Source organism: Pimephales promelas, chromosome 16 (genome assembly GCF_988280905.1).
Source record: "Pimephales promelas chromosome 16, fPimPro1.hap1.1, whole genome shotgun sequence".
Classification (NCBI taxonomy): Eukaryota; Metazoa; Chordata; class Actinopteri; order Cypriniformes; family Leuciscidae; genus Pimephales; species Pimephales promelas.
In genome coordinates, this window is record NC_142784.1 from 26,582,625 (window position 1) to 26,610,042 (window position 27,418).

Consider the following 27,418-nt stretch of genomic DNA (forward strand, 5'->3'; position numbering starts at 1 on the left):
ATAATGAAGATAGGATAGGGATTGCTGGATACATGGAACAGGATCAATTGCTCCCAGGATCATAGGATTTTAAGACCACAGTTCAAAAGTACTTCCCTGCCCCCTTTATTTTCTTTATACCTCAGTGGAATATGTAGACGTTTTGGCCCTTCACATTTAACACATTGGAGGAGCAGAGGCTGGAGCAATCTGTGGGGATGGAGTCGACAGGAACCGTATGGTAAATGGGGGGGGGGGGGGGGGGAGTGTCTTTTGGGGTTGGGGGGTATACTCAGGCATTTTTAGATTTACACTGTCCCAATGTGGACGGTAGATGCTTTAACATCACTAGCATTTTGTTTCTTTTAGTGACGTTTTTTTGCCTAAATAAAGGTTTCATTGGTACAAAACATTGTATGATGCATTTATTTGCTTTTGAATGGTTGGATATAAAGTAAAATTCTGACTGATCTAAAATTGTAATTTACTAAAAATTAATAATGATTGAAGTCTGTAAGATTCAGGTGGAATTTCTGCTTGCTGTTTTTATTTATTTGTTTATTTGTTCAAACTAAAAGTCCGAAAGATTTTAATGAACGGCAGAAACGTACATAAAAAAAAAACTACACTTAAGAATTCTACATGAGAATGTTATTCATTCATGTTAGGGATGTAAAGACATTTGCTTAGCGACTGTAAACTGTAGTTTGGATAAGGAATTATGTAAGAAATAGATTCATTCTCAAAAGAATTACTCGTGAACCGGCTGTTTTTGTGAATCAAAGCATTATGATAGTCATGAAAAAATGAACTGGAACTGTGTTTTTGTTTTGTTCAGTCTTGAATCCGTGTCAACTCTTGAGTGATGACAACTTGAGTTTCTTTGCAATCAGTGAAATTTTAAAAACGACAGTAAGCAATAGTATTTCTGTTATGTAGTTAGAATAATTAATTGAGTAGGTTTTTTTTTAGTAACTCCATGTGGTATGGAAGTGCACTTCTTGTCAAGAACTGAATTAAATGTAAATTCTTATTCTGTAGAAATAAGAAATCTCATAAGAATGACACACACGCATAATTCTATAAAATTCTAAAAGAATCGGATCCAGTATCATTACAATTATTCAGTTCTGGTTACATTGCACTGCGTGGGAATGACCATGAGGTATCTCTCTAACCTTGCAATAATTTATTGTGACGTGGTGGTCCACCGAATCTAATTTAAGCTATTTCCTGGCCTACACAGTCCCGAGGCTTATAACCAAACAAGCACATTCCCTCTGGTCTCCGGTTAAAGATGCATTGTGGGATGAAATAAGATGCTGGCAGAGGGGCGCAGGGAGCGGCTGGTCTGCAGCCAATGGCGAGCGCTGTGTAGGACGGCATTGTGAAGAGCCAGGGATTTTAGCGCGGGCACCAGTCAGCGTTTGACTTGATCCTTATGTTCTTCTCCTAGCGTCAAAAGGGACACCCGAAACGACGAAAGCTCGTACGGCGACTGTTTTGAATAGCACACTTCTCTTGCCAAATATTATTGACAGGTGAGTGGAGTAGTTTACCATCTCGAGTGATGTACAAAGAATGATCTAGCATGTATTTTGAGCCGGATACATTCGTTTTGGAAATTTAAATCGCGTTTTTTTTTTTTTTTTTTTTTTTGGGAGGGGGGACAATATCGCTTTAGCAAAGATGTATTTGACTTTGAAATGAAGATGATGAGAACGCCGCGTGCACCTGAGCTTCATTGATCTGCTGGAGCATCAAACGCGCACGCTTTGAATGGAGGTGTGACGTAGCATTCCTCCATCCTTACCTGTCAATGTCTTGATAGATGATCCAGACCGTAAATCGTCATTTGGTCGACTGCCACCATGATTATTAGTTTCACTGCTAAATAAGCGTGGTGTGAAGTGCTGACGTAGCTGTGCATGATCTTTCAGTGCTGCTTTATAGTAGTTTTGCATGCATTTGGAGCAAATGCATCATTGTTAGTTATTAACTAGTTTAAGTACTTTTATACAGGATTTCACTTAATTTGAACACAGTTTGTCTAACATTAGTAGTATGAAAATATGGCCTTCTTTGATAGCTGCAAATGTAGTTTTAGTGTTTGATTGAAAGACCTGCCTCTTGGTTCTCATGAAAAGTATCCAGTGACATCTGATTTGAATTACCTTAACAAATCAGATGCTCTCCGTTGATGGCTTTCTGTCAGGAATTTACCTGCCATTGTCAGGGAAGAAGCACCCATGAAAGGCCCCACTGTTTCGAGTGGAAGTGGAGACTTAACTAAGTTTGTTTTTTATTTTTTTCAGGCACCATGACTGACAGGAAGGCTGTGATCAAGAATGCCGACATGTCTGAAGACATGCAGCAGGATGCGGTGGACTGTGCTACACAGGCCATGGAGAAATACAACATAGAAAAGGACATTGCCGCATACATCAAAAAGGTGAGATTTGAGCCATACTGTTATCTTAGACCCCCGGCCCCGATGTGTAATTTTGTTCCGTTAGCATTTCCTTGTGCTAAAACCATGTCGTCTCATGTTACAGGAGTTCGATAAGAAATACAATCCTACGTGGCATTGCATTGTGGGAAGGAACTTCGGCAGCTACGTGACCCATGAGACAAAACACTTCATCTACTTCTACTTGGGCCAGGTGGCCATTCTCCTGTTCAAATCTGGCTGAATCTAGACCGGACCAGACCCTAGAATGTATCTCCTGTGAAGACTGTGATGCACTGGTGGCTGATGTCATCAATGAAATATTAAACGAGACCATACCATGACTATGCTGGCTGTGCACAACTGCATGGATCATATCCCATACTACTTGTGTACATGTTGCAGTTAAATTGCTTTTCATTAGAGGCCCCAAGTTTTTGTTAATGGTCCTTGCAGGTTTTTCCTAGCACATATGTTGTAAAAATAAATAAAAAAAGGAGCTAACAAGCATAATTGCGGAAGTCAGAAAATGTGAGTATTAACCAGCACAAATGTCTGCTATAAATGGATATATTTTTGGTGACTTAGTGCTGTAATATTTTGAATGCCATGCGCTACATGTCATTTTTGGGGTATTGGGGCAAAGCCTAGAAGCACATTTGGTTGAATGGAGGTGGATCTGTATAGTTTGATTGGAAGCATTTTGTTCTAGAAGGAATGTTTTTGTCTGATTACCTCTGCAGTAAAATGTATATTTTCTTTTCATTTGAGGTATTGTGTTTTGAGAGAGCTAGTATTGACTTTTGGCAATGTGTTATCTGACTATACAATGGATTAGATGTATGTAATTGACATGCACATGTAATTAAGTTTAAGAGCAAAAACATCACATGTAAGTCATAACACTAAGTCCATCAAATACTAACACCATCAAGCCAATAACATGTTGTCGTCAAGTCTTTTCATGTAGTCGTCTGCAGAACAGGTTTCTGAATGTAATTAGTAAGGTCTGATCGCACAACAGATGTATTTGTTGTCTTCTTGTCTGCTGTTCTGCTATTTCGGAGTAGAGTTAATTTGCATGTGTCTGTTTTTTTTTTTTTTTTTTGACTTAAGTCTGCACCTGATCATATGTCTTTATGGTTTGCACATTGCATATGCCAAAAGCCCACTCAGGTACCGCCATTGACAAAAGCGGCCTGTCAGATTCATTAAAACGTGATTGAAAGACTTTGTTTGCTATTGTGTATTTTTGTCGCTCGTTCTTCTTCTATCTGGGCCTAGGCCCTGCAGTAGCCATTATCAGCACTGAGCCAATAGAGGGCTCCCTCTCATCGCACATCTCTGTGAGGCCTACCTACAGCCTGAATGATGATGATGATGCTACTGCTGACATAGAAACATTCGTTTAAAATGGTGAGAGACGAAGCGTCAACACTTTTAACACACCTACAATTCATTTGTATAAAAGAAATATGAGGGAATTTAATGTCTAAGAGGCTTTGTGTTAGTGACGTCATAATGGCGATAATCAAGTTTTACAGTTTTTCTTAATCACTGGCACATTTTTCGAAACAGTCTTAAAGCTACAGGTAACTTATACGCACATCCAGTGAATATTTCCGATTTCCTTTTAACTCGTACGGTGGCCAATGTAGTCCAAAATTAACATGGCTTCCAGTTCGACCAGAGAATGAACGTCGTCCATGAACAAAACAAACGTAAACGAGAAAGGCGAAGCTTGAATGAACGGGTATGTCCCTCTTTGACTAATGTACTTTCAAGATTGAGGGGCAACATGGCGACCGACATTACAACCCCCCCTCACCCGTATGTATTTTCAATGGCATATTATACACTCACGAGAATACTTTATTACTTGAACGAAGTCAATATACATTGACGAGCACATATATTTTTGAAAGAATTAAGTGCTTTAGCTAAGAATAAACTAAAGAGTTACACAGTGACAGTGTAGCTTTAACATTCTAAGTGTCACTCACAACTCTTTTCTGGAACGTCTGGAAAACGTAGTAAGGTTTTAGTAGTAACTAAAATGGGTAACTAAACATTGAATTCATGCTTAAAAACCCAAAACCTTAGTTAAGTGTCAGTTAATTGGCCAATGCGACCAAAATAAAAACGCAGTCCATTTATTTTTACAGCAATGTGTTACATGTAAACTGAATATTCTCAGTTACAATATCTTCATAGTTACATAACTTCCTATTGCTTTTCCATGACAAGTTTTTTGTTTGCATGTAACAATTCTTGAAAAAAAGTACTGTAATACACGTGTATTAATACAGTACTGTTGTAGCTGCTGATGTGATGTTCCTCCATGTTCAAAAATGGTGGTGATTGGGCTCAAACTCCATATCCAAATTTGATTGGTTGATAAGATTGTGATTCTTATTTCATTACAATGAGCAGGTAATATGCCCATTTAGCAAACATTACAAACATTCCATGTCATAAATATTTATGGAATATAATATGTCTGACAGATTTTGATCACTGAATGGATCATTTTGCATGTGATGGCTCACACGATGAAAGAATGTTTATAGTTTGTGAAGAGATTGACAATTTCACAGAGAATCAACTCATCAGTTTTGATCAACAAGCTGTGTGCATTTAGTCATTGTTCAAATGGTAGATAATTGTACTTACTCTTTTGAAGACGTGCCAAAGCACATGCAATTTGCTTAAATCAATAAGAAATTCAAATCCGCTGTGAACAATAAACTAATTGTACAGAGATCTGAACTTATTGTTTTGAGGGGGAAAAAAGTAATTTGAGAAAACTGGCTTTGGCAATTTCACGTTTTTATAATGAAATGGACAGTTTGTCAAGACAAACTTTAAATATTGTCTTATTCTTCTAATAATACTATAATACTGTCAAATTCTTGTCAAGATTAGATTAGAGAGAGAGAGAGAGATGGATAGACAGATGGACATAATGATAGATAGATAGATAGATAGATAGATAGATAGATAGATAGATAGATAGATAGATAGATAGATAGATAGATAGATAGATTTTTGCGCTTGTCCTGTTTTGTGTAAGTGACACCATTAACCTGCTGAATCTAATCATGTGAATTCAGAGACCAATCAGGAGCTCAAGTGTCTTTCGGTTTGTTTTACAGCCCATAATGTGTGATAAGATGTGCTGGAGCATGGCTCTTTGTTTTTCTCCTCTTTCTGATTTTATGGCTGTGGCAAGTTTATTCCAGTGCTTTGGAAGGGCAGGTCTTTAATCCATGGTTGCCTTATTTGCTAGAGCCAGATTAGATTGTTTTATTTATTTATTTTTGCTACATAATAATAATTATCAAATGGAATAGTCATATTATGATGGATGTGTTTATCCTATACAGACGAAAGTCAAAAAATGTTAATATCAGCAAAAAAGTTAATTTATTTCAGTAATTCAACTTAAAAGTAAATGGACTCATTACATGCAAAGTGAAATATTTCAAGCCTTTGTTGTAATTTTGATGATTATGGCTTACAGCTATAATAACCTTTTCACAATATTCTAATTTTAAATGTGGGGGGTTCATATAAGCCAAGCCATAATCAAAATTATAACAAATAAAGGCTTGAAAAATCTTTATTTGCATGTAATGAGTCTTTATAATATGTTAGTTTCACCTTTTAAGTTGAATAACTGAAATAAATGAACTTTTGATATTCAAATTTTTTGAGTTTCATCTGTATATTTTCCATTAAATGTCTGAATGTAATTATCGGAAAAGTCCCATCTTCTTATATTAAGTAATGCAAACCACAAAAGAAATGAAGATGTCTCTTTTAATGAAACTCCCCATAGTCCTTATCAAGATCATAGTTTGGTGATTTCAAGAAGGAACTGTGATGTTTGTAGGCTGGATAGGAGGATTTCCCCTGAAGAGTTAATGATTTCCTCACTTGTTTTATTAAAAGAGGTGAATTATGCTCAGGCAGAAGAGAAAGTTAAAAAAGATTAAGAATTTTAGAGCTAGAGAGTTTTTTTTTTTTTTAAATTGACTTTATTTATTTGCTTGCTTGTTTGTTTATTTAAATTAACATTGCTGTTCAAAGGTTTGGGGTTGGTACGATTTTTTAAAGCCTCTTCTGTTTACCAAGCCTGCATTTATTTGATAAAAAATACAGTAAAAACTAATACTGTTAAATAATATTACAGTTTAAATTAACTGCTTCCTTTTTTATATATGTTTTAAAAATTTATTCCTGTGATCAAAGCTGAATTTTCAGCATCACCGCTCCAGTCTTCAGTGTCACATGATCCTTCAGAAATCATTCTAATATGATGATTTGCTGCTCAAGAAACATTCTTATCGCTGTTGAAAACATTGTGCTGCTTAACATTTTTTTTTTGTGGAAACAGTGACTTTTTGATTAATAGTATTCAAAAGAACAGTATTTAATTCTTTAGATCAAATGAAATGCTCAAACTCCTTAAGATCCTCTTTTCCATTTCGGAATCAGTTGTCCTCAGTCTTCAAAGTTCGTCCTTGCGCAGGGGACATTTGGGTGATTAGCTTCTTAGCGTCATGCCCAATCTACCTTTGTGCCCCCAAGAGAAGTTTGTTCTAATAGCTTTGCTCAAAATTGAGCGGCAGCCATGGGGCTGAACAAAGCCGAGCAGGAAATGTCTGAGGCAGTCACGCTGAACACAACACTTCAGGCCTGGAACTGCCATCCACCTGATTCACTAAACAAAGCAGAGGTCCTCGCCTCCATAATGCAACATATTACAATAGTTATTTCATACCTTTTCTGATCTTTTATATATATATATATATATATATATATATATATATATATATATAATTTAGGGCTGTCAAGTGATTAATCACGATTAATCGCATCCAAAATAAAAGTTTTGTGTTTACATAATATTTGTCGGTGCACTGTGTATAATTATTTTGTATATATATAAATACACACACATGCATACGTATATTTAAGAAGAAAAAAAATGTATTTAAAAAATATTTATTTATAATATAAATTATATTTAAATCTATATACAGTATATACATGAAAATGTTTCTTAAATATATACAAGCATGTGTGTGTATTTATATATATAAAATAATTATACACAGTGCACAGACATATATGTAAACACAAACTTTTAGTTTGGATGCGATTAATCGTGATTAATCATTTAACAGCCCTAATGTAATTAATTTTTCTACCAAATTCTAAAGTAAAACTTACTTTTGACTGCACTAAATTTAATTTAATTATAAAGCTTGTCATTTTCAGATTTACAAATCTCTTATGATAAATATGAGACTCTTATGAGAATAATAGGTACTCTACTGTTCAAAAGTTTGTGGTCATAAAGATATGTTTTGAAAAAAAAAATTTTTGCGAATTTTTTTCCAGTAAGGATGCATAAAATTAATATTATGAAATTATAATGTCCCAAAAATGCTATTCTTTTGAATGCTGTTCTTTTTGAACAGCATAACTGTTGTCAAAATTGATAATAATAATAATAAGAAGAAATGTTTCTTGAGCAGCAAGAAACGCTATAAAGCAGCGATTTCAGAATGATTTCTGAAAGATCATGTGACACTGAAGACTGGAGTTATGATCAGCTTTGCGTCACAGAAATAAATGACATTTTCAAATATATTCAAATAGGAAACAGTTATTTTAAACTGCAATAATATTTCACAATTCTACTGTGATTTTACAGCATTATCTATCACACAAATGCAGTCTTAGTGAGCATAATAGACTTCTTACAAAGCATTTGAACAGAGTGAGTGTAGAAGGAGACTCTGTAACATTGTTTGAGATCTTGTTGGCCAACAATGTCAGTGATACTACAGGAAACAGGGTAAAGGTGATGCACAAAGTCTTTTATGAGGCCGCAACAGTCATGAAAGTTGTTCTCCTCTTGACCTTGATTCCACATACGAACAGACAAGGAAGGAATAGTTACTTCCTGGATCTACATTATCCTGATAGCCTTGCTTGGTGCCTTTTCAGTCATTTTCACCAGGCTTTAAGATCCTTCAGGCAGAACTAAAGGCAAAGAAAAACATCCTGCTGTCTTGCTCTCACCATTAGTTTAGTCCCACTTTCTAATGCTTTTCTCTTGCATCATTCCCTCTTCCCTCTTTCTCCGCCGCCTGCTCGGCCAGCTCTTTATGGCTCTACATCTTGTAATCCTGCCCCTTTATTGCTTTCTCAGTGAGCTGCTGTCAAGGATAAGGCAATTAGCTTATCACCAAGTCATGATTTATAGAATCTACAAGTGACACAGTCCTTGCGGTACCACACTGATCCTCTTTGATTTCGGTAAAACATCTCACTCTCCACTGCTTTCCAGCAAGACGTATTAAAGTCCTGGATCAGTGATTCAGGGAGAGAGTATTAGCAAATACATCACATAGCTACTGTGCATCAGTGCCTGACTTTTAATGTCATTCAGGAAGCCCTTGGAGGTCTGGAACCCCCCTTATGAAAATGTCCCACTCCCTGTGGTTGTGTGTGTGAAGGGATGGAGGGAGAGGTCAGATTGGTGCCAAGCTTGATCCCTCTTGCCTTATCTCAGGTAATATCCCGTCTCTCAAGGCATGTGATGTTGAGCAATGGGGTTGTAAAGCGGCGCAACGCTTTATGAGTGTTCCTGAGAAACCTTATAGGCTTCGCTCCACGCTCGATGAGCGATTCGCCGCAGGACCTTCTTCTCTCTCTGTCATTCGCTCATGTTTGCACTGCACCGATTTGGAGACGGATGGATTGGTTAAGGTTTAATCCCAAAGATCATTGCTGTGGTAAATCTGAGGAATGAGAGATAAAAAAAAATCACCTGCAGTTTTGTCTTGTAAAATGTCTAATCATCTAAGTGTTAGGATGAATTAATCAATCCAATTTCACTTAATTATCAAAGTTCCTTATAAGGTTCAGTGTATGATTCTTTTAATATTTTTGAGGATGATATTTTGGGAAAAATATACGTAAATATGATCCAGTAATAGGCTTTAAGTATACAGCAAATAACGTATTTTGACAGAAAAATGTGCTAACATTTCATTTAGGCCTATTTATTTATAGACAATTTTGCTACTCGTATGTTTAACTGCACATTTTCACATGAACAACCAATCTGCATCTAGTCTCACAGCTGTGTGTATTATAAGAGTCATTAGTGGGGGTTTTTTTACCCTCATTTTAATTTACTAAAATTAACAGACTCATAAGAGTAATTTTGTCGGGGATCAAAATGCTGTTATTGTGATTTAAGTTTTTGATTCTCTGAAAATTCAGGCTCATAAGAGTCATTCATTTGGGAATCAACCCGTTTATGATTGACTGAAAGATGTGCTCATTTTGTGAAAAGTGATTTTGTCATTTTGTTTTGAAATCAGTCTGCACTTGTGCTTTATGTTAATGATTTACTAAAATGTACGGCTGTCAGGGATTTTGACTGCACACTTGTGATTTATGTTTATGACTCGCTGAAAAATCAGGCTCATAGAGTCAAGGAACAGTTCAACCAAACCAGGAACAGTTCAACCAAACCTTGCTTACTTAAACCAAAAATTCTGAATATGTGCAGGTTTATGACTTTTTTCTTTATAGATCGCCTTCTCCTTAGCAAGTTGCATGATCTGATGGGCCGGTTATGCTCTATCTTTAGCTTCAAAGGTGGGCAAAAATAATGTTACACTGTAAAAAAAAAAAAAAAAGGCCTGTTGTTTTCATTGTAAAAAAAAAAATATTTTCATGATTTTGTAATCACAACATTTTTTCTTTTGTCAAATCAACTTAGATGATTTATGTTGTTCATGAGTTTCTGGTGATTAAATCAGTCGCCTTCATTGTATTAACTCAATTTTTCCATTTCAATGAACTTAATTTTAAGGCAACCAGATTACTTATTTTTTTAAGTTAAACCAACAATATTTTTTACAGTGTAGAAAAACAAATGGATAGCTGTGGTTGTTTAGTAATTGTGGAATAATTTTGTAAAAATACAGTAAAAATGTAAACATATTTACAGACCAACCTGCAAATGTTGCACTTTAAAACTGTAATTTACACACACAAAACATTAAACTGGTAACTTCAACAACTCTTTTCTGCTTAGCACTAAAAAACAATTCCACCTATTTTCACTTGGTTCAGTTGCTTCTGTTCAATTTTAAGGTACAATAAACTTGATTGTACAAGTCTTTTCAACGGGATCTTGTTAAACTTGTAACTTGAAATTGCTTAACTTATTTTGATGAGTTAAAGTAATGTAAAAACATAAGTTGCCAAGTTTCCATAGTTTACTGATCATATGGTTTTTTTACAGTGAAAATCAGTTTTGCCACAATAAGGGTAAAGAGAAATCAAATCAAAGTTCATCTTCAAGTTCAAGTAGATAACTGAGATAAATACATAAATATATCGAAGGTGCACCGTGTCAAACACAAAAATACAAAACACCATTATGGTCATTCCAAATATCATATCGGCCTTCAAAATCCTTTATCGGTCGGGCTCTAGTTTAAAGTACAAACATTGGTTACACTTTATTTTAAGGTTAATAACTACATGTACTTACTATAGAGTTGTGGTTAGGGTTTGGTCAGGGTTAGTTACTTGTAATTATGCCTTATTTACTGTTATTGCTATAGTAAGTACATGTAGTAACGTGTCTGTTACTTTCACGGTGTATTTCATTCCTGAACTTTTTTGGGTTGACCGTCTCAGTAGGGGGGTTGCGAAGAGGTAGAGTAGTAATGTCTGATCAATCTGGGGGGTGGACAAGTCAATGACTTAATTTGATTCACTCTTTCTTCAACATAGAAATCCACAGCTTCATTCCTGAATGTAGTGAACGATACGGTGGCATGCAGTCCGGGCACCCAGGAGGGCTGTTTTTTAGACCCCCACGAGCTGTCGACAATGTGTCATGGCGTGAGGGGCAGGAGGTTGAGTATGCGCTGGCACTGTGTTGAAATGCAGATGGGCCGAGACTCAGAGCAAGGGGTCGCGAGGGGGCCGAGGTGGAAAGGTCAATCCGATGCGGCTCTCCATGCTTGGAGAGGGACCGTTTTTCCATGAGGATGGCTCCAGTGGTCAGGGTTAATGTGCTGGTTGAGGAAAGGAGATGTGCAGATGAATTCATTAGCGGAGGAGCAGAGGACCGTGGAGACGGAGAGCAAAGGGACACAAGGCAGAGTCCACTCTGAAAGAAGGGGGCCGGTTTGGTGACCATCGGGCCACCAGCACCATAGTGACACGATCAAACAAAACAAGACTGTCCAAATATTCTCACTTTGATAAGATCCGATCGATCCTTTCTCACTTTAGGGGCTGTCATGCAAACAAGAATCTTTTCTGAGCACATTTTTTTGGTCTTACATGACAGCACGTTAAGCGCGATGAGTTAAATTAATCTGTGTGATGATGGCGAAGGGAGCGAAGGTGTTTCGAGACATTGGGACAGACGCCATGGTTGATTGAGTGTGAAGTTTTTCTCTTTACTCATGAAATAATGGATAACGTTGGCTTTAACATTAGGTGGCATTTTGCCAGGTATTTGCTCAAGATTGAGACCTTAGGGGGGCATCGAAAGAACATGGCAAGCAGATACACTCAGAGATTCGGAACGCAGCCATCGAGACACCGGTAAACACAACTTACATGGTTGTGTTGTCTGGGATCATTTGTGATTTCTGGATAACTAAATGTTAAAGAGGTGATTTCATAGTCCCTTCCAGTATTTCAATCCAGACAAATCGCGATTGATTGTCCTTGGTAGACTGACTCTAGCTTCCCAGGTGTTTCTCCTGAGAATAAAAAAAAATCAAAAACCTATATATCATGTGTTTCTAGATCCAAAAAGATCACAAATTGTGCAGATTTGCCAAGATAACTGTCGGCAAACAAATGTCATTGATCTAATTAGTATCTTATTCTTAAGCCGAACATGAGTTTTGCCTCAATAAACTCCTAATTACTGCTTATTAATAGTTTTGTCAAGTTCAGGTATTGCAGACTGATCTCATGAAGTAGCGTGTGTATGACACGCCAATTCGTATTTCAATTTTTGGCGTGCTATCAAGATGCATAATCGCCTTTCAGCGTGTTTATGAACGCCGTTGACTTAACGTTATATAAACATATGAGTTACCTCAACCCCGTCCCTAAACCTAACCGTCACTGGGGTTAATGGCATTTATGACTGTTCCCTTTCCATCCTAGGTAAAAAAAAAAGATATGACTTACCTCAACCCCATCCCTAAACTTAACCGTCACTAGGGTTAATGGCATTTATGACTGGAGATTTGACTCCGTGTACGGACACGCGGAATGACGCGGACGTTAATGGCGTAGACATATACGCATAGACGCAGATACACGCGGACAGCTCACAATGCGTAGCGATAACACGCCACCTGACTCGAAAGTGGCGTATATGTTTAAGTCATGATGTCATATAAGGGATGTAGAATATGGTCATGCAGAACAAGGCGTTTATGTGCTTTATAAAGAGCCAATATTCTATAATGCTTGCTAATAAGCAACTAGGACCCTAAACTAAAGTGTTACCAATTTTATGTTCTTTTATTTTTTAAATGAATGTATTAAAAATAAATTTCTTTTATTTTTCTCCAATCTTATCAGTGGACTCATGTATCGTGCATTACTGTTATCACCACCTTAACCTTCCTTATGTGTGTCCTGTGTTTGAGTTGAGGGACAGTTACAGTGAAACAATACCTCCATTTAGATCTCCCTCACACACACACACACCGCAGAAACATTGATTAGTGTCTGAGCTAAAGGGAAATGCTGATTCTCACCTTATGTGTTATTCATTAACAGCTGGGAAAAAATGAAATAAAGAGGAAATAGATAACTTGCTACTGCTGCCGTCAGAGCAGGATGACAATTTGCTGACAGAATAAAATCTTGACACTTGCATTTTGGCTTACCTGCACAGTTAATAGGTGCAATAAGATTCACTCCATGAGACTCTGTGTACACTCATGTAGAAAAACTGGGTACAGAAATTAAATAATTGTTGGAAAACCAAACCAAAGTCATTCCAAATATCAGAGTTATTATAGGAATACAAACAACAGATCTTTCTTGGATAAATCTAGCTGTATTTGCAGATTTGACTGTGTATCAGTTAGTGAAGAGCTAAGTAGTGGTGTGAAATCGAAATGGCTCAGCGTCCTTGAACAGATCTTGGTGAGGTGAAAAGACATAAAAGTTGCATGCTGGATGCAAAATATCACTGTGTTTTACATTGTCATAAAAGTAGACAATGACATTATTGCCTATAAACGACGTAAGACTGTACAACTGATGGTTCAGTGGCCTTTATTGAGGAGATTGTAAAAGCATCTTTCTGAACTTTCGCGAAGATTTCAATTTACGTGTGGAGTTCCCACTTCAGACTTTAACATCTCACAGCTAGATGTTTTTATGTGATTGAATTTAAACTGAATAAATAGGCATAAACAACTGGATTAATATAGGTTTGATTAATATCCTGCATATATATATATATATATATATATATATATATATATATAATTATTATTATTTTTAGTGCCTGGCTGTATGATTAGATTAACTTAAGAAATAAGATAAATATAGTTCTGACTCTGAGTTTTGAATGAACTTCCCTCAAATGAGCCTAATTGAAAGTTTCTGAAGTGTATTTCTGTGAAAACTAAGCTGTGCTTTCTTTGCAGGTTTTTGGTAAGAACATTTGTGCTTCTCATGGCCGCTGATGGCCGTCCTGCGTGCCGCTGCATTAATGAGGCTGCTCCAAACCTAGCCTTAATCACAGAGGAAACCATGCAGGTAATTGCCTTTGAATGTTTAATTGCGTGTGTATGTTGGGTGGGAGGTGGAGGACATTGAGTGAAATTGAGGAGGAGGGTTAAATCAAGCACTTGATTTCAGTATGTCTGTGGAAAGATATGGAGAGCCACTCATAGAATGAATTAGGCCTGAATTCAGGGTTTAAGGTGAATCTGAGAACTTGTCCTGCTTTGTTTTGGCTGAAGACAGAATGATTCCCCTTAATAAGGCTTCTCTATTCATTGTGCAACATGACATCATGACTTTTGCGTAATCACCACGAGAGTTGTGACTCTAGAGTTACACCCCTAAAATATTGAAATAGGATTTTTGGATAAATTCAGATGCCAGGGCTGTTATTGTGGTGTTTCGTTTGAAATAAAACAATGGTTAATGGAATATGTTACAAGAAAATAGTATTTCAGTTGTACTTGCTGTTTATTTGTAACTTGTAATTTTTTTTCAGTTTATTATTTGATATAAAGCTAAAATAAAATAAAGCATTAATAGTAGATGGAAAAACAATAATTAAAATGTAGGAATGTTAACCTGGCCAGCTAGCTTAAATATAATTTTAAGTTTAAATAAAATGACTAAAACTGAAATAGTACAATACTATACGCCTTATTCACGGAAGCGCCGTGTTTGATTTTTAATGAGAATGAAAGCGAGGCTGTGAGGGATAGACATGCATCTCTTCAATGGGCTGTACTGTTATTTAATGGAAAAATATCTTTCCAAGAAATTTTAGTTGACAAAAAACTCAAAAAATTGTAAGTAATCTAGGAGCTTTATTCAGCTTTTTACAGTGGATGCCATTGGAAACACGGTAAGTCTATCCTTCATACCTGTCATGGCGCTGCTCTGAATAAGGTCTATAGAAATAATACTAAAATAACGAGATTTAAAAACGTCATTGACTATAGTTACTAGTTACTTTTGTTTAGCAAACTAATAAATATAAAGAATCGATTTAAAGAAGTACAACAACATATAGACTATAAACAACAAGCAAAATATTTCTCTTTCTGTATTTTTGCTCACCGGTTGTTAATTGATTTTTTTCCCTCTGACCTCTGGGTGGCGCCAGTGAGGGAAAACGTCAACAGACTGACACACACAACAGGCCAGTGTGTGAAAAGCAGTGAAACTCCATCATCAGACTACCTAAACTTTTAAAATTTAACCACCAAACGCAACGCACCAGAAACACTGATAGCTAACTAACACACAGTCTAGTGGCCTGTCACAGGTGTGGATCCTTTGGCCTTCTTCTGTCTGGAATGTTTAGGAGTGGCTGGGTGTTGGCGGACTAAACATATCTCCTTTTCTTCCAGGTAGACTTTCATTTATGACACTGATTTAAACCACCAAACTCATTCAAATACTATAGTGGAGCGGGAAGTCGATAAAGTTGCAGTCTGGAAAGTGACTGTCCTCCACCTCCAGCCACTCAAGTCATAGCAAACAAAAGCCAAGCTAACACATTTGTCTCATGTGACCTTTCACTATCATTGATGTGCACCTTTAGGCTGGGGGACGAAATGGGATTTGGTTGGCGTCTTTTTCTCTTTCCTTTCATGCCTCAGTGTGTCTGCATGTGTGTTTTTGGGTCATTTGTTTTCTCAGAGTCATTCCCTTTGAATATGCGCGAGCTATTAACCTGAGCGCCAGCTGTCTGATTAATTGCCCAGCTTTAGTCAGGTGGACAGGACTCAACATTCACATCTCTCTGGGCTGGAAGAACCACTGAGCATGAACTGTGCCAAATATTTTCCAGCCAGTTTGAACTATTCATTGCAAAGTGCCTGATGTATTAATATTAATATATTATATATATATATATATATATATATATTAGGGCTGTGCAAAAATTAATTACGATTTATCGTATCCAAAATAAAAGTCTGTGTTTACATAACATATTTGTGTGTGCTCTATGTAATTATTTTGTATATATAAATACCTATGCATTCATGTATATATTTAAGAATTATTTGCGCTTAAATTCTGTATATATATATATATATATACATAATCTATTATATAAATATAAATATTTTATATATGAATAACACATTTTCTTAAATATATACATGCATGTGTGTGTAATAATATATACACAAATATATACATACACAATTATATACAGCACACACAAATATATTATGTAAACACAGACTTTTATTTTGGATGCGATTAATCGCAATTAATTTTTGCACAGCCCTAATATATATATACAGTATATTGTATTATATGGAATTTATTTATTATTTACAAACAACGTTGAACCCCACTGACTTCATTAAATGGACAAAAAAACACTGAGACTTAAAGAAAGTAAGTCGTATAGGTTTGAAATGTTGACTGAATGTTCATCTTTTGGGTGACCTGTCCCTTTAAGAATTATAGCCAATTTTATATAGCCTATTTAATATTTTTGTCTAATTCCTTTTCTATATGTCATAATAACTCATCCCTGGCTGAATGTTCATCTCAGGAGTATAGAGCATGTTTATTAGCACAAACTGCTGGGAATTACATGCTTGTTATGGTAAAACCTTGTGAACGTCTGATGTAATGGTTCAGAATTGCGGTGGGACAGGCAAAAAGGAAAGGGAGGTGTATGCATGGGGTCATAGAGTCCTGATGAGGAGCTAAAGAGGGCATCCTGACCCTGAACAGAGATGGGGTTCCTCCATAGATGCCTCCCTAACCTACTTCATTCATTTGTTGTGAGAGTAATTTGCCCTTATTGAAGGTGAGCTTTCATCTGTTAGAAAGGATTTGATACCTAACACCTGGTGCAGTGTGCTTTTTAGGCTTGTATTTCCAATCAGTGTATTCGGTCACTAGCATATTTTAAGGAAACAAAGAAGTCACTATAGGAGGCAGAAAAGCCAACAAGCCAATAATTCAACCTCAAAGCATGTGCGATTGGACAGGTCTTAACAAATCAGAACAGTTGATTCACGGGCCCTACACACACCTCTTGTACTTGTACTTGTAAGAATAAACACAACAAGGAGACTTTCATGTTTTGGGCACCATTCAGGAAAAGTGTACACATACCCACACTTACTCTTTAGTGTGTGTTGACTGAGCCAACATTGTGTCAGTCAGTCAAGGCCCGAGACAGAGAGCCACAGCCAATCACAGGCCCTGTTTGCGTAGCAGGAGGTATTAGAATTGAACTCTGTTGAGCTTCGTCCTCATGTCATTTTCGGCTGTGTTGTTTAGACACTTTTCAAAAGTCAGATTCAATATGAACTCCACCAGCATCTTCAGATTTTTTCATAAATGATCTGCTATTTAGATACGTTTTATAGCTTTTCCCTATTATTGTATTGTCTCATGTATGTCTGCTTTTATTTCTTCCATTTTAGGAGAAACATCAGATTCAAAATTGATCCTTAAATGAAATGTATTTTTGAGAACTCCCAAGTTTCTCTGAGACAGATCAAAGCTTCATTTGCTTTCGGCCGAAACTCTGTGATCCAATCAGATCCTAGGCTCTTAATCAGTGTCACTCATGCTTCATTCAACGCTTCATTCAACGCTTCACAATGAGAGGATCTGTCAACTCTTCCCAGGTATTAAATCAGCTTCTCATATCAGAATGTTTGCACACCACAAGTGTTTTACATTAAATTGACAATCTTTGGTTTTCAAATATAATATGAAGGGATCTTCTCCTGTGCGTCTAATAAGCCATGTTTAAATTACGTACACTTAAAATAATCATTTTAATAGCAGTTTATTATTTTTGGTTTAATTATTACTTTTATTCACCAAGGAATGTGAACAAATGTAACAGTAGGCATTAATTAAGCTACAAAAAAAATTATAATAAAAATATTAATAATAGTAATCAAAAAATGTATATATTGTTTGTACGTTACATTCATCAAAGAATCATGAAAAAAATGTCATGCCCTTCCACAAAAACATTAAGTAAATTATTAAGTATATATTAAGCAGCACAACAATTGTAATATTTTGTAATATTGTGAAATATTATAGTTTTACTGTATTTTTGATCAAGTAAATGATTATTGTTTTTTGTTTTTTAAAAATCCAAACTTTTAAACAGTAGTGGACCTAATATTTCATAGAATATTTTTTTTCAAATATTTTACTAATTTTTATTATATGAGTCATATAAATATACATTTTAAACAAATTTATTCAGGTTAACTGTTTCACTTTGGGCACTAATATTGCTATGAAAATGGCCAAATTTACCGTCATTTACAATTCCAGCAAGTTGTATGTTTTAAAAGAAAAACAGGCTCTTCAGTAGAGTGGAACGGTCGGAGGGTGCATGCTGGGGGTAAGGTCCAGGTTACCGTGTGGAACGAGACATGATCAGCGGCTGCTGAATCTCTCTCTCTCTCACACACACACACACACACACACACACTTCGCTGCCCTTTTCGCCCAAAAAGTTTCCAAGCGTTCCGCTCTGTGCCCCAGACTGTGATGGAGGGAGGCTGAGGGAGGAGGAGGGGGTCACAGATCCAAATGGCTGCCAAGCACAGTTTGGGTCAACCTGCTATGCTCATAGTTAACCTAAAACCTCTTGCTTCATCCCATTCACACAGAAACCACCATGAACTGACTTGAACCGGATTAAACTTGCTTTTGAAAATGCCATTTTTAGAAATCTTTTTTTTCAACACGAAACTCATGGAAGTACCAGCCGAATACAAAAGAAAAAGACTTCATCTGTTGCTATTCTTTTACCACATAGTTTTCATTTACAAATATCAATATCAGTATATACAAATATTCCTACGTAGGAATTTTTAGGAGTAGAAATGAGTTGAAAAACGTTACTCTTTCTTCAAACTCTCAGAATTACTCAGAAACTGGATGTCTTTAAAATCCTGTGTTCCTGTGGTCATGAATGTCCGTTATGGAGCTCAGGCACCTGGCAGGATGTCTGGCCGTAAATGAAATTTGCATGCGCGTTACTGTCATCCAACTGTTCCACAAACCTTCAAACCCACATATTCAAACTGCCCCTGCTGGTGCCCATATGAATAGCAGTTATGTCCTTCCATCTTTTATGTTTTGCTGTTATTTAGCAAAAATTATGTAAAGATGCAATTCGAGATGCATCATGGATTTTTACTATTTTCACTCTATTGAAAATTCACTTGAATCCAGTTCATTTGAAATTCCAAATTCAGACTATTCGCTTCGCCTCAGATGTAAGTCGCTTTGTTTAAGGTGGTCTCGCAGGTAAAAAGTGTCCAAAATCATTCTAACTGACCGGAGCACCGACTAAGACTCAGATGACTCAGAAGACTCATATTTTCACAACTGATTTTTTATAGTCTTGTGGGGTGTTGATATGATCTATGATCTACCTTCTCTCTATGAGATGTCTGTTTCTCGATACGCTTTACTACACAATGCTTTCACAACAGAGATGAGCCATTGCTTTTTTGCTGTTTGTTATTATTTGTTGTTAATGGTTAAAAAAGACATGAGAAAATTAGTCATGCAAGCCTATCTTCATTTGGCCTTGAAAAATGTTTTGGGAGATGAGTAAATTAATGAATAAATGAAGATATTGCAGTCAAATCGATGAATCGTGTTTGTTAATATATATGTGTGTATATATATTTAACCCAACCTAAATTTTGGTTAAAAATGTAATTTAAATTTTTAACCTGAAATGTAATTTAATTTTTTTTTTTAATTTTAAATTTTAAATGTTACTTTAACTTCAACTTTCACTTTCAACTGTACATTTTTTAATTAAATTTTTAACCCAACATTTGGGTTTGTCCATATTTGACCCAACTTTGGGTAGAAATAATCCAGCATTTTTAAGTGTGTGTATATATATATATATATATATATATATATATATATATATATATATATATGTAAAGATATATAAAAAATTTTGTTAGATGTGTTTAATCTCAATTTATCAATTTGACAGCAAAAATAAATACACAGTTATATAAAAGCTCATTAGTAAAAAAAATAAATAGCCAGAATTAGCTATTTAGAAAAAAATAAATCTGATTTTATAATCATAATATCCATCTGTTGTTTGAAATTATCTGATTCTCTGAAAACTTCTAATTAACTCTTAATGCAGTTATTTATGTTTTATTTCTGTTCACTTCAGCAGACAATCCCAAAAAAAGGAGTGAAGTTTTATCAGGTGATAGAATTATCATGCACCATGGCTAAAGAATTTAAGCAGATTCTTCTGAGGAACTTTAGTGAAAAGTGCACATATACTGCTTTGCTCTGTATTATATGATTTAACTTTTAATTTAAGATTAATCTGTGTTCTATCTCTATTTGCTTCTCTGGAATTTTGCGTTACACATGCATTTTGATGATAGCCACTTTTTCTTAATCCTCCTTAGAGATGTTAAGAAAACCGATTTTTTTTTTTATAGAAATCTCTGACTGAGAACAGACTATTGCTAGATGAGCTGAGACAAAATCAAACTAATTATTATTTATATTAATTTTAGATAACGTTATTTTACATACGAAAACATCGTTAGTCTAAATCACTTGGCGTTTGTTTTGTCAGTGTGTTCTCAGTTGTAGACCTATAAGTTTAAATATGTAGCCTACATATTCTTCTAAACTTATTTAATAATGTCTTATTATTATTATTATTATTACGTGGTTTAAAAAGAGTCGTCAAAGTCCAAAGTTCTTTCAAGTTGTGCTGATAACAGGCCAGTCAGTGTAAACACGCTGTACCTGCGCGTTAGTCAGTGTGGCCCACGACAGCTCATTTGCATAAAGGCCCTCAGCAGACGCCCACTCATTACCATATTTTATATCGCCTGCCCTCTGGAAGCATCATGGCAAGTTATATCATTCAGTCCGACAGGGAAGTGGCCTAACTTTTCCGAGCAGGTGTCTTCGGAGGAGCTCATTGGAGGAGTGAAGAGGGAAAATTTCACATTCTGCATTTCCCTCTTTACACCTCCCTGCGTACTAAACATTTAGATGTTCGCAAAAATGGTTTCAAAGTTGACGTCTTTGCAACAGGAGCTTTTGAGCGCCTTGTTGGACTCTGGAGTTACGAAAGATGTGCTTCTGCAAGCTTTGGAAGACCTGGACCCAAGCCCGAGCTCTTTTGGAGTTAAACTGGACAGTCTTCAGATGTCGCCCTCCGGTTCCAAACTCAGTGATACGGATTCAAAGCCGGTGTTTCACACGCTGACCAATGGACACAGTAAAGGGAAGTTATCAGGGGATGATGAGGGCTCGGAGGACGGGGATGATTTCGACACACCGCCGATACTGAAAGAACTGCAGTCTCAAAACACAGAGGAGGCAGCGGAGCAGAGGGCAGAAATAGATCGGATGTTGTCGTAAGTTCATCACTTGTTTAATATAATCATATTGCTACAAATCAAAGAGATATAGAATTGAGAAAGAGACAAGGGGCCGCTGAGCTGTAGGCTACAGCAGTTAAAGGCCGACTGTTACTGTGAAATTACTGTCGTTTGACAAGTTGTAATTTTGTCGTTATGTTGAAAACAGTTTATTTATTCGTTATAATACAAACATTTTCACAGAAGAGTCCACATTTAGCCTACTAAAAATCTGCTGACATAAAAATGTAGGCCTATTTTTAATTAAATCATCTCACTAAAATGGAAACGTTGCTACCACTTAATTTAATTTCTGATTGAAGTTCTGAAAACTGATAAAATGTAGCTAGTATTTTATAAATTACTGCGGTAATAAAAGACGGAAAATATGTGGTTATAATGTAGCCTAATGAACAAACTTTTCTGAACCGCGTATTGGCTTGAAATCTGGAAACGAAATTCATTAGGCCTAATGCTTTTTCCAAACAGATTTAACTACTGACTTCAGTGTGTTTACAAATTTAAAAGCACGCGCCAGTGTTTCCTCTTTTCACATTCTGGTTACTAATTATCTACGTGAGTTATTTCTTTAGAGATATATCAACTAAAGAAGATCTATTTATTATTAACCACCTCTGCCCCCTCGAAAGAAAATAAATAGCCTACACGCGCTCTGTTGTCTGATTTCATCTCTTTTGACGTTGTCCGTGAATGTATATTTTAGGCCATGTAAATAAAATGATTGATGAAAATTGTTGTAGGCTATTGCTATTATTATTGCTATTCTAGGTCATATAATTATGATATTATTTAAAATACAATTAAAAAAATCTAACGCCTAATGAATGTTGCATTTATTTTTTTTAATTAGGCTATAGGCCTAGGCTATTTTTATAATTCAGCATATGGTATAATCAACATCGACGTCACGAAATAAAGCTGAAAATCAAAACTAAAGCACGTGGAGTTGAGTTATTAATTTTATCCTATAAATCATCAACTGAAAGACACACAGTGACGAATGATTAGCGTGAAAGGAGATCTAGTTATTCATTGTCGAAAGTTATAAAGCAAGCTCGCGGACGGACATATAGCATGTTGTCAGTCTCCAAATCAAACCGTCTGGACAGATTTCAAGAGCAAAGGTTTAATCTGAAACTATGGTAAGACTAAACTTCGTTTTAATGCATCTTAAAGCATGTCTGCGGCTTTTCGCGTTTTCTCTCCTGTCTTATTTATTTAGCCTATAGACTAGCCTATATTTTTATTTAACTAGTAGACTAATAAACATTACACAGCTTTTAATTTAGTTTTGTTTTTAAGGAAAAGCATATAGCCTACATTTAATAATAGATTAATATTATGTTGCATCGACTGCAAATTTACCAGCCTACGGACTCGAAAATAAGCTTCATGATTCTGTCTATCTTGTATTTCTTTCTAGATATTTCTCTACGATTTTAGGTTATAGGATATATAGACCTAGTTCTCAGGTCTTCAAGTTCACCAAATAAGTTTAAATGCTATCTGAATGTGAACGGTGCGCTTAATATATTTATTTTGAAATATGAATAGAGTTTTTTTTTTATTAGCATCCAACAACTTTTCTGTTGATGGATAAAAAATATTGTTATTATCTTAAAGCTAATTCCATAATGCTATAAGCATGTCAAATTCGTTTAGTTTCTCTAATCCTATAGCTTTTTTTCTTCCGAGTTTTTAGCAATTTTCATCTCACGCAAAATGTTCTCCTTCTCTCTAAAATACAGAGCATTTTTAAAACGTTTAATTACAATTTAGGGCATTCTTAGTATTGTTTTTGAGATGAGTTTACAATGTTCTCGGTGAACAATATGGCTGTCGTGATTCGTGAAGTCCTTCAGTTGTCTCTAACTTGTCCTTTTGTAATTAAATCACAGTAGTTGGATTGCGAGCAATGAAGTCTTTAACCTTTGGAATTATTTACAACCTATTGAAATACACTGATTAACGATTGTGTATTAGCCCTGGGAACAATTTACGCACTTACAAAACAAATAACATTTTAAACAGATTAATAAATTCACTATCATAAATATAAAAGAATCGAAACCAACGGTTAGAAGGTGAGCTAAAATTAATGATATAAAATTAGTTTGTTGTAGTAATTGTTTTGTGTTTCCGGTCTCTTCAGGGAGGACCCGTGGCGCGCGGCCCGCATGATCAAAGGATACATGCAGCAGCACAATATCCCTCAGCGCGAGGTAGTGGATGTGACAGGACTCAATCAGTCGCACCTGTCACAGCACCTGAATAAAGGCACGCCTATGAAAACGCAGAAACGGGCTGCGCTCTACACCTGGTATGTCAGGAAACAGCGGGAGATCTTGCGACGTAAGTTAATATTTGTATTTCTTGCTGCAATGTGAGAGTTTACAGTGCTAATGAGAATAGTCCTGGTAATATTAAACTGCCCGAATCAACTGCATGAAATTAAATAGTGTGCCTAAAGCAGCACTTTCCACCGGAATCCATGCATGAATTATGAGGATTATGGCCTATGCAAAATATTTTCATTCTTTTTCATAAAAATCATTTTCATTGTTATTTTTTTTCTTATGTAATTTTAGAGAGATTCAGATGCAGTAAGGGCAGAAAGAGATTATTACACACAAAAAAAAAATGCTGGGTTGTTTTTATTACATTTTAACTCAACAATTTAACTTAGCCTTTTTTAGAGTGTATACATACACACACACACACACACACACACACACACACATATATATATATATATATATATATATATATATATATATATGAAGAGTTCAGATGCAAAAGCCTCTAAATGCCATTTGAAATTTTCTTCTAAAATGACCATTTTTATCAAGCTTGTATATTTAAGTTCAGTAATTTCACTTAAATGACAAATAATAGGTAATCTTCATTGCCATTTAAGTGAAATTACTGAACTTAAATATACAAGCTTGATAAAAATGATCATTTTAGAAGAAAATTTCAAATGGCATTTAGAGGCTTTTGCATCTGAACTCTTCATATATATATATATATAAATTATAGGCCTACACTCTTAAAAATAAAGGTTCTTTGTCGGCATATTTGGTTCCATGAAGAACCTTTAGATTCCACAAAATGTTCTTTATATTGGACATTTTTAGAATGTTCTTTACACTAAGGGGGTGGGAAATGGTTCTTTTTAGAACTGTTGACTGGAAGGTTCTTAGGAGAGTCGAAAACAGTTCTTCTATGGCATTAATCGTAAAACATCCATTGTTTTAGGATTAATGCCATGTCTTTATTTTTATCACTCTAAAAAATGCTGGGTTGTTTTAACCCAACTGTTTGGGTTAAATTTATAAATTGCATTTTTTAATCCAACATTTGGGTTAGTACATATTTGACCCAAAATTGGGTTAAAAAAACCCAGTATTTTCTAGTGATGCACATAAAAATAAAGATTCCAAGTGGGTGTTTTAGGATTAATGCCATAGAAGAACCATTTTCAGTTCCCCTAAGAACCTTCCAGTCAACAGTTCTAAAAAGAACCGTTCCCGCCCCCTTATAGTGTGAAGAACATTCTAAAAATGAACATTCTAAAAAAGAACATTTTGTGGAACCTAAAGGTTCTTCATGGAACCAAATATGCAGACAAAGAACCTTTATTTTTAAGAGTGTAGGCCTATTATTACAATTTTTTTATATACTTTTTTTTGGAGACTGGCTACTTGTTGCATCATCATTTTGAATTTATGTTGTCATAAAAAGCACAATGATATATAAAAAGGACAGTCAAAGTTTATCCCCCATAGTGATTCAGTGTAACATCACATCCGGAAAGCTTTACAATGACTGCATCAAAGGGTTAAATATCCATTTTTTCAAGAGATGTTACTTTATTCAACTAGAATTAAACGTATATGCTCATTTAATCTTTGTCTCGTAAGAAAATTCTGAAAGTGACATCAACATTCCTCTATTTTACTTTTCAGAATTCAACCAGATCTCACATGGCTGTGGCAGCAACATGTCAGACAAAGGCAATCAGGATCAGGTGCTACTTTTTTTCTCAGACTATAGTCAGTCTGCGCAGGGGATGGTGCAGCCAGGGGATGATGCTGCCATTGAACCTGCTTGCAAGAAGCTCAGACGCAACCGCTTCAAATGGGGGCCTGCATCCCAACAGATCCTTTACCAGGCTTACGAACGGCAGAAGAACCCCAGCAAAGAGGAGAGGGAGGCACTGGTAGAGGAGTGCAATCGGTACGTAAAAACGTCAAAACTACTTCCTCACTTTCATCCCAGTTGTGCTAATATGTTTCTCTTGACTACATTCAGGGCTGAGTGCCTCCAGAGAGGAGTGTCGCCATCCAAAGCTCATGGGCTTGGCTCCAACCTGGTCACAGAGGTGCGAGTCTACAACTGGTTTGCCAACAGGAGGAAGGAAGAGGCTTTTAGACAAAAATTGGCCATGGATGCCTACAGTGGGCCAACGCACAGTCTGAACTCCCTCCTTTCACATAGTTCCCCACATCACCCACAAGCCAGCAGCTCCCCACCAGGAAAGATGCAAGGTATTGACACAATCTCTCGTCTATTATTTGCTATTACTCTTAGTCTGTGTATGTGGCTCAGGGTCGGAAAATACATTTATTGATCATTGTCTCCTCTGCGGTGTGGTGTGCAACGAAGTTGAAGAAGAGATGAGGTAGTTGATGAGATCAGGGGGAAAGAAAGAGAGCAGGGCAGTGATCAATGAGTGTGACAGAGTGAGCTGAGCAAATGGCATTGTTATTCCCAGCTTTGAAACACATACCAAGAACAATCTGCATTGTACCTGCAATCTCAGCTCTACTGAAGTCAGCAGGCAAGAGTGAGGCACAAAGAGCAGCCACCCTTGGACAGGACACAGGGTCAACCCTGGGTCATGCGGCTCAACTCACTCTCGAGTCCTAGTTATACCTGTAGGGTCACTGCGGTTTACTGCAGGCCCGCTCCTCTGTTATCTAATGAATTGTATTCCCAGAAGGATTTATTGACCTAGTTTGATATGGCAAGACTTCAGCAGTAAAAGCAATAGACTCTTTGACTCAACCAGCTTATTACCTATTGTTGCTCTTTCATGTTTGAGCGCCAAAGGGTTTTGCTTGCTTCTACGCATGTGGCACAGCAATGAGTGGCTTGTCTGTTTGTGCGGCGTGGTGTTTCCCTCTGCACACCTGACCAGTCAGTGACCTCATTGTGTTCATTTGGATGAGAAGGGGGAGGAACGGGATGGTATCGGCCTTCTCTTCGAGGGTCTTACAAGGTGTCCCGCCAGATCCCTGCCAGCAGAATCAGCTGTTTTTTGGTGTCAGAAGCAGGCCTAACAAGAATGGCACAGCAGGACCCCTCATCACGTTGCCAGGGCACAGCCTGTATTATGCATGCTTAATTGACAATTAAAATCCTCAGCTACTACATCTCCCAGGCCTTTGATAAGGGACTCCCTTCTTCCCTGCTCTCTTTACCCTGTCTCAGCAGGGAACCCTTTTGTTTATGCTATATTAGAAGACTGTAGTGACTGTAACCGAGGTTCATTTATCTCTGCTAGGCCGGGGGGAGGGACAACTCGGATCCCCTCTCACCTTTATGGGCTGGGGTATAGAAGCAGTAGCTGGGCTCTGAGCAGAACAGCAGGAGCTGTCCGCTGGGCTTTGGCTCTTTTCGGGCCAGACAGGACTGATGAGCCCCTTCTGCTCGAGGTATGGAGGGTGCTGGGTGATTCCCG

At 36.5% G+C, this 27,418-nt stretch overlaps 2 protein-coding genes across 5 annotated transcripts in view; both read left to right on the plus strand.

Moving 5' to 3' along the window:
• Positions 1 to 1,296: 1,296 nt before the first annotated feature.
• Positions 1,297 to 3,193, plus strand: dynll2a (dynein, light chain, LC8-type 2a). Its single transcript, XM_039671268.2, has 3 exons — positions 1,297 to 1,520; positions 2,295 to 2,431; positions 2,535 to 3,193. Exons 2-3 carry the CDS (start codon positions 2,300 to 2,302, stop codon positions 2,670 to 2,672), a joined length of 270 nt encoding a protein of 89 aa, XP_039527202.1. The 5' UTR covers positions 1,297 to 1,520; positions 2,295 to 2,299; the 3' UTR covers positions 2,673 to 3,193.
• A 928-nt stretch (positions 3,194 to 4,121) lies between these two features.
• Positions 4,122 to 27,418, plus strand: part of hnf1ba (HNF1 homeobox Ba) — a 32,027-nt gene continuing 8,730 nt past the window's right edge. Inside the window, exons 1-7 of one of the 4 annotated variants that reach the window (XM_089121364.1) lie at positions 4,122 to 4,181; positions 14,170 to 14,281; positions 17,668 to 17,874; positions 21,323 to 21,648; positions 23,825 to 24,024; positions 25,641 to 25,911; positions 25,987 to 26,222. In XM_089121364.1, coding sequence (XP_088977490.1) covers positions 17,848 to 17,874; positions 21,323 to 21,648; positions 23,825 to 24,024; positions 25,641 to 25,911; positions 25,987 to 26,222 — 1,060 coding nt within the window. In that variant the 5' untranslated portion in view covers positions 4,122 to 4,181; positions 14,170 to 14,281; positions 17,668 to 17,847. Of the gene's footprint in view, positions 4,182 to 4,204; positions 4,259 to 14,169; positions 14,282 to 17,667; positions 17,875 to 21,134; positions 21,649 to 22,685; positions 22,815 to 23,824; positions 24,025 to 25,640; positions 25,912 to 25,986; positions 26,223 to 27,418 lie in introns of those variants that run through there. The other 3 variants (XM_089121363.1, XM_039671265.2, XM_089121365.1) reach the window with 3 other exon arrangements.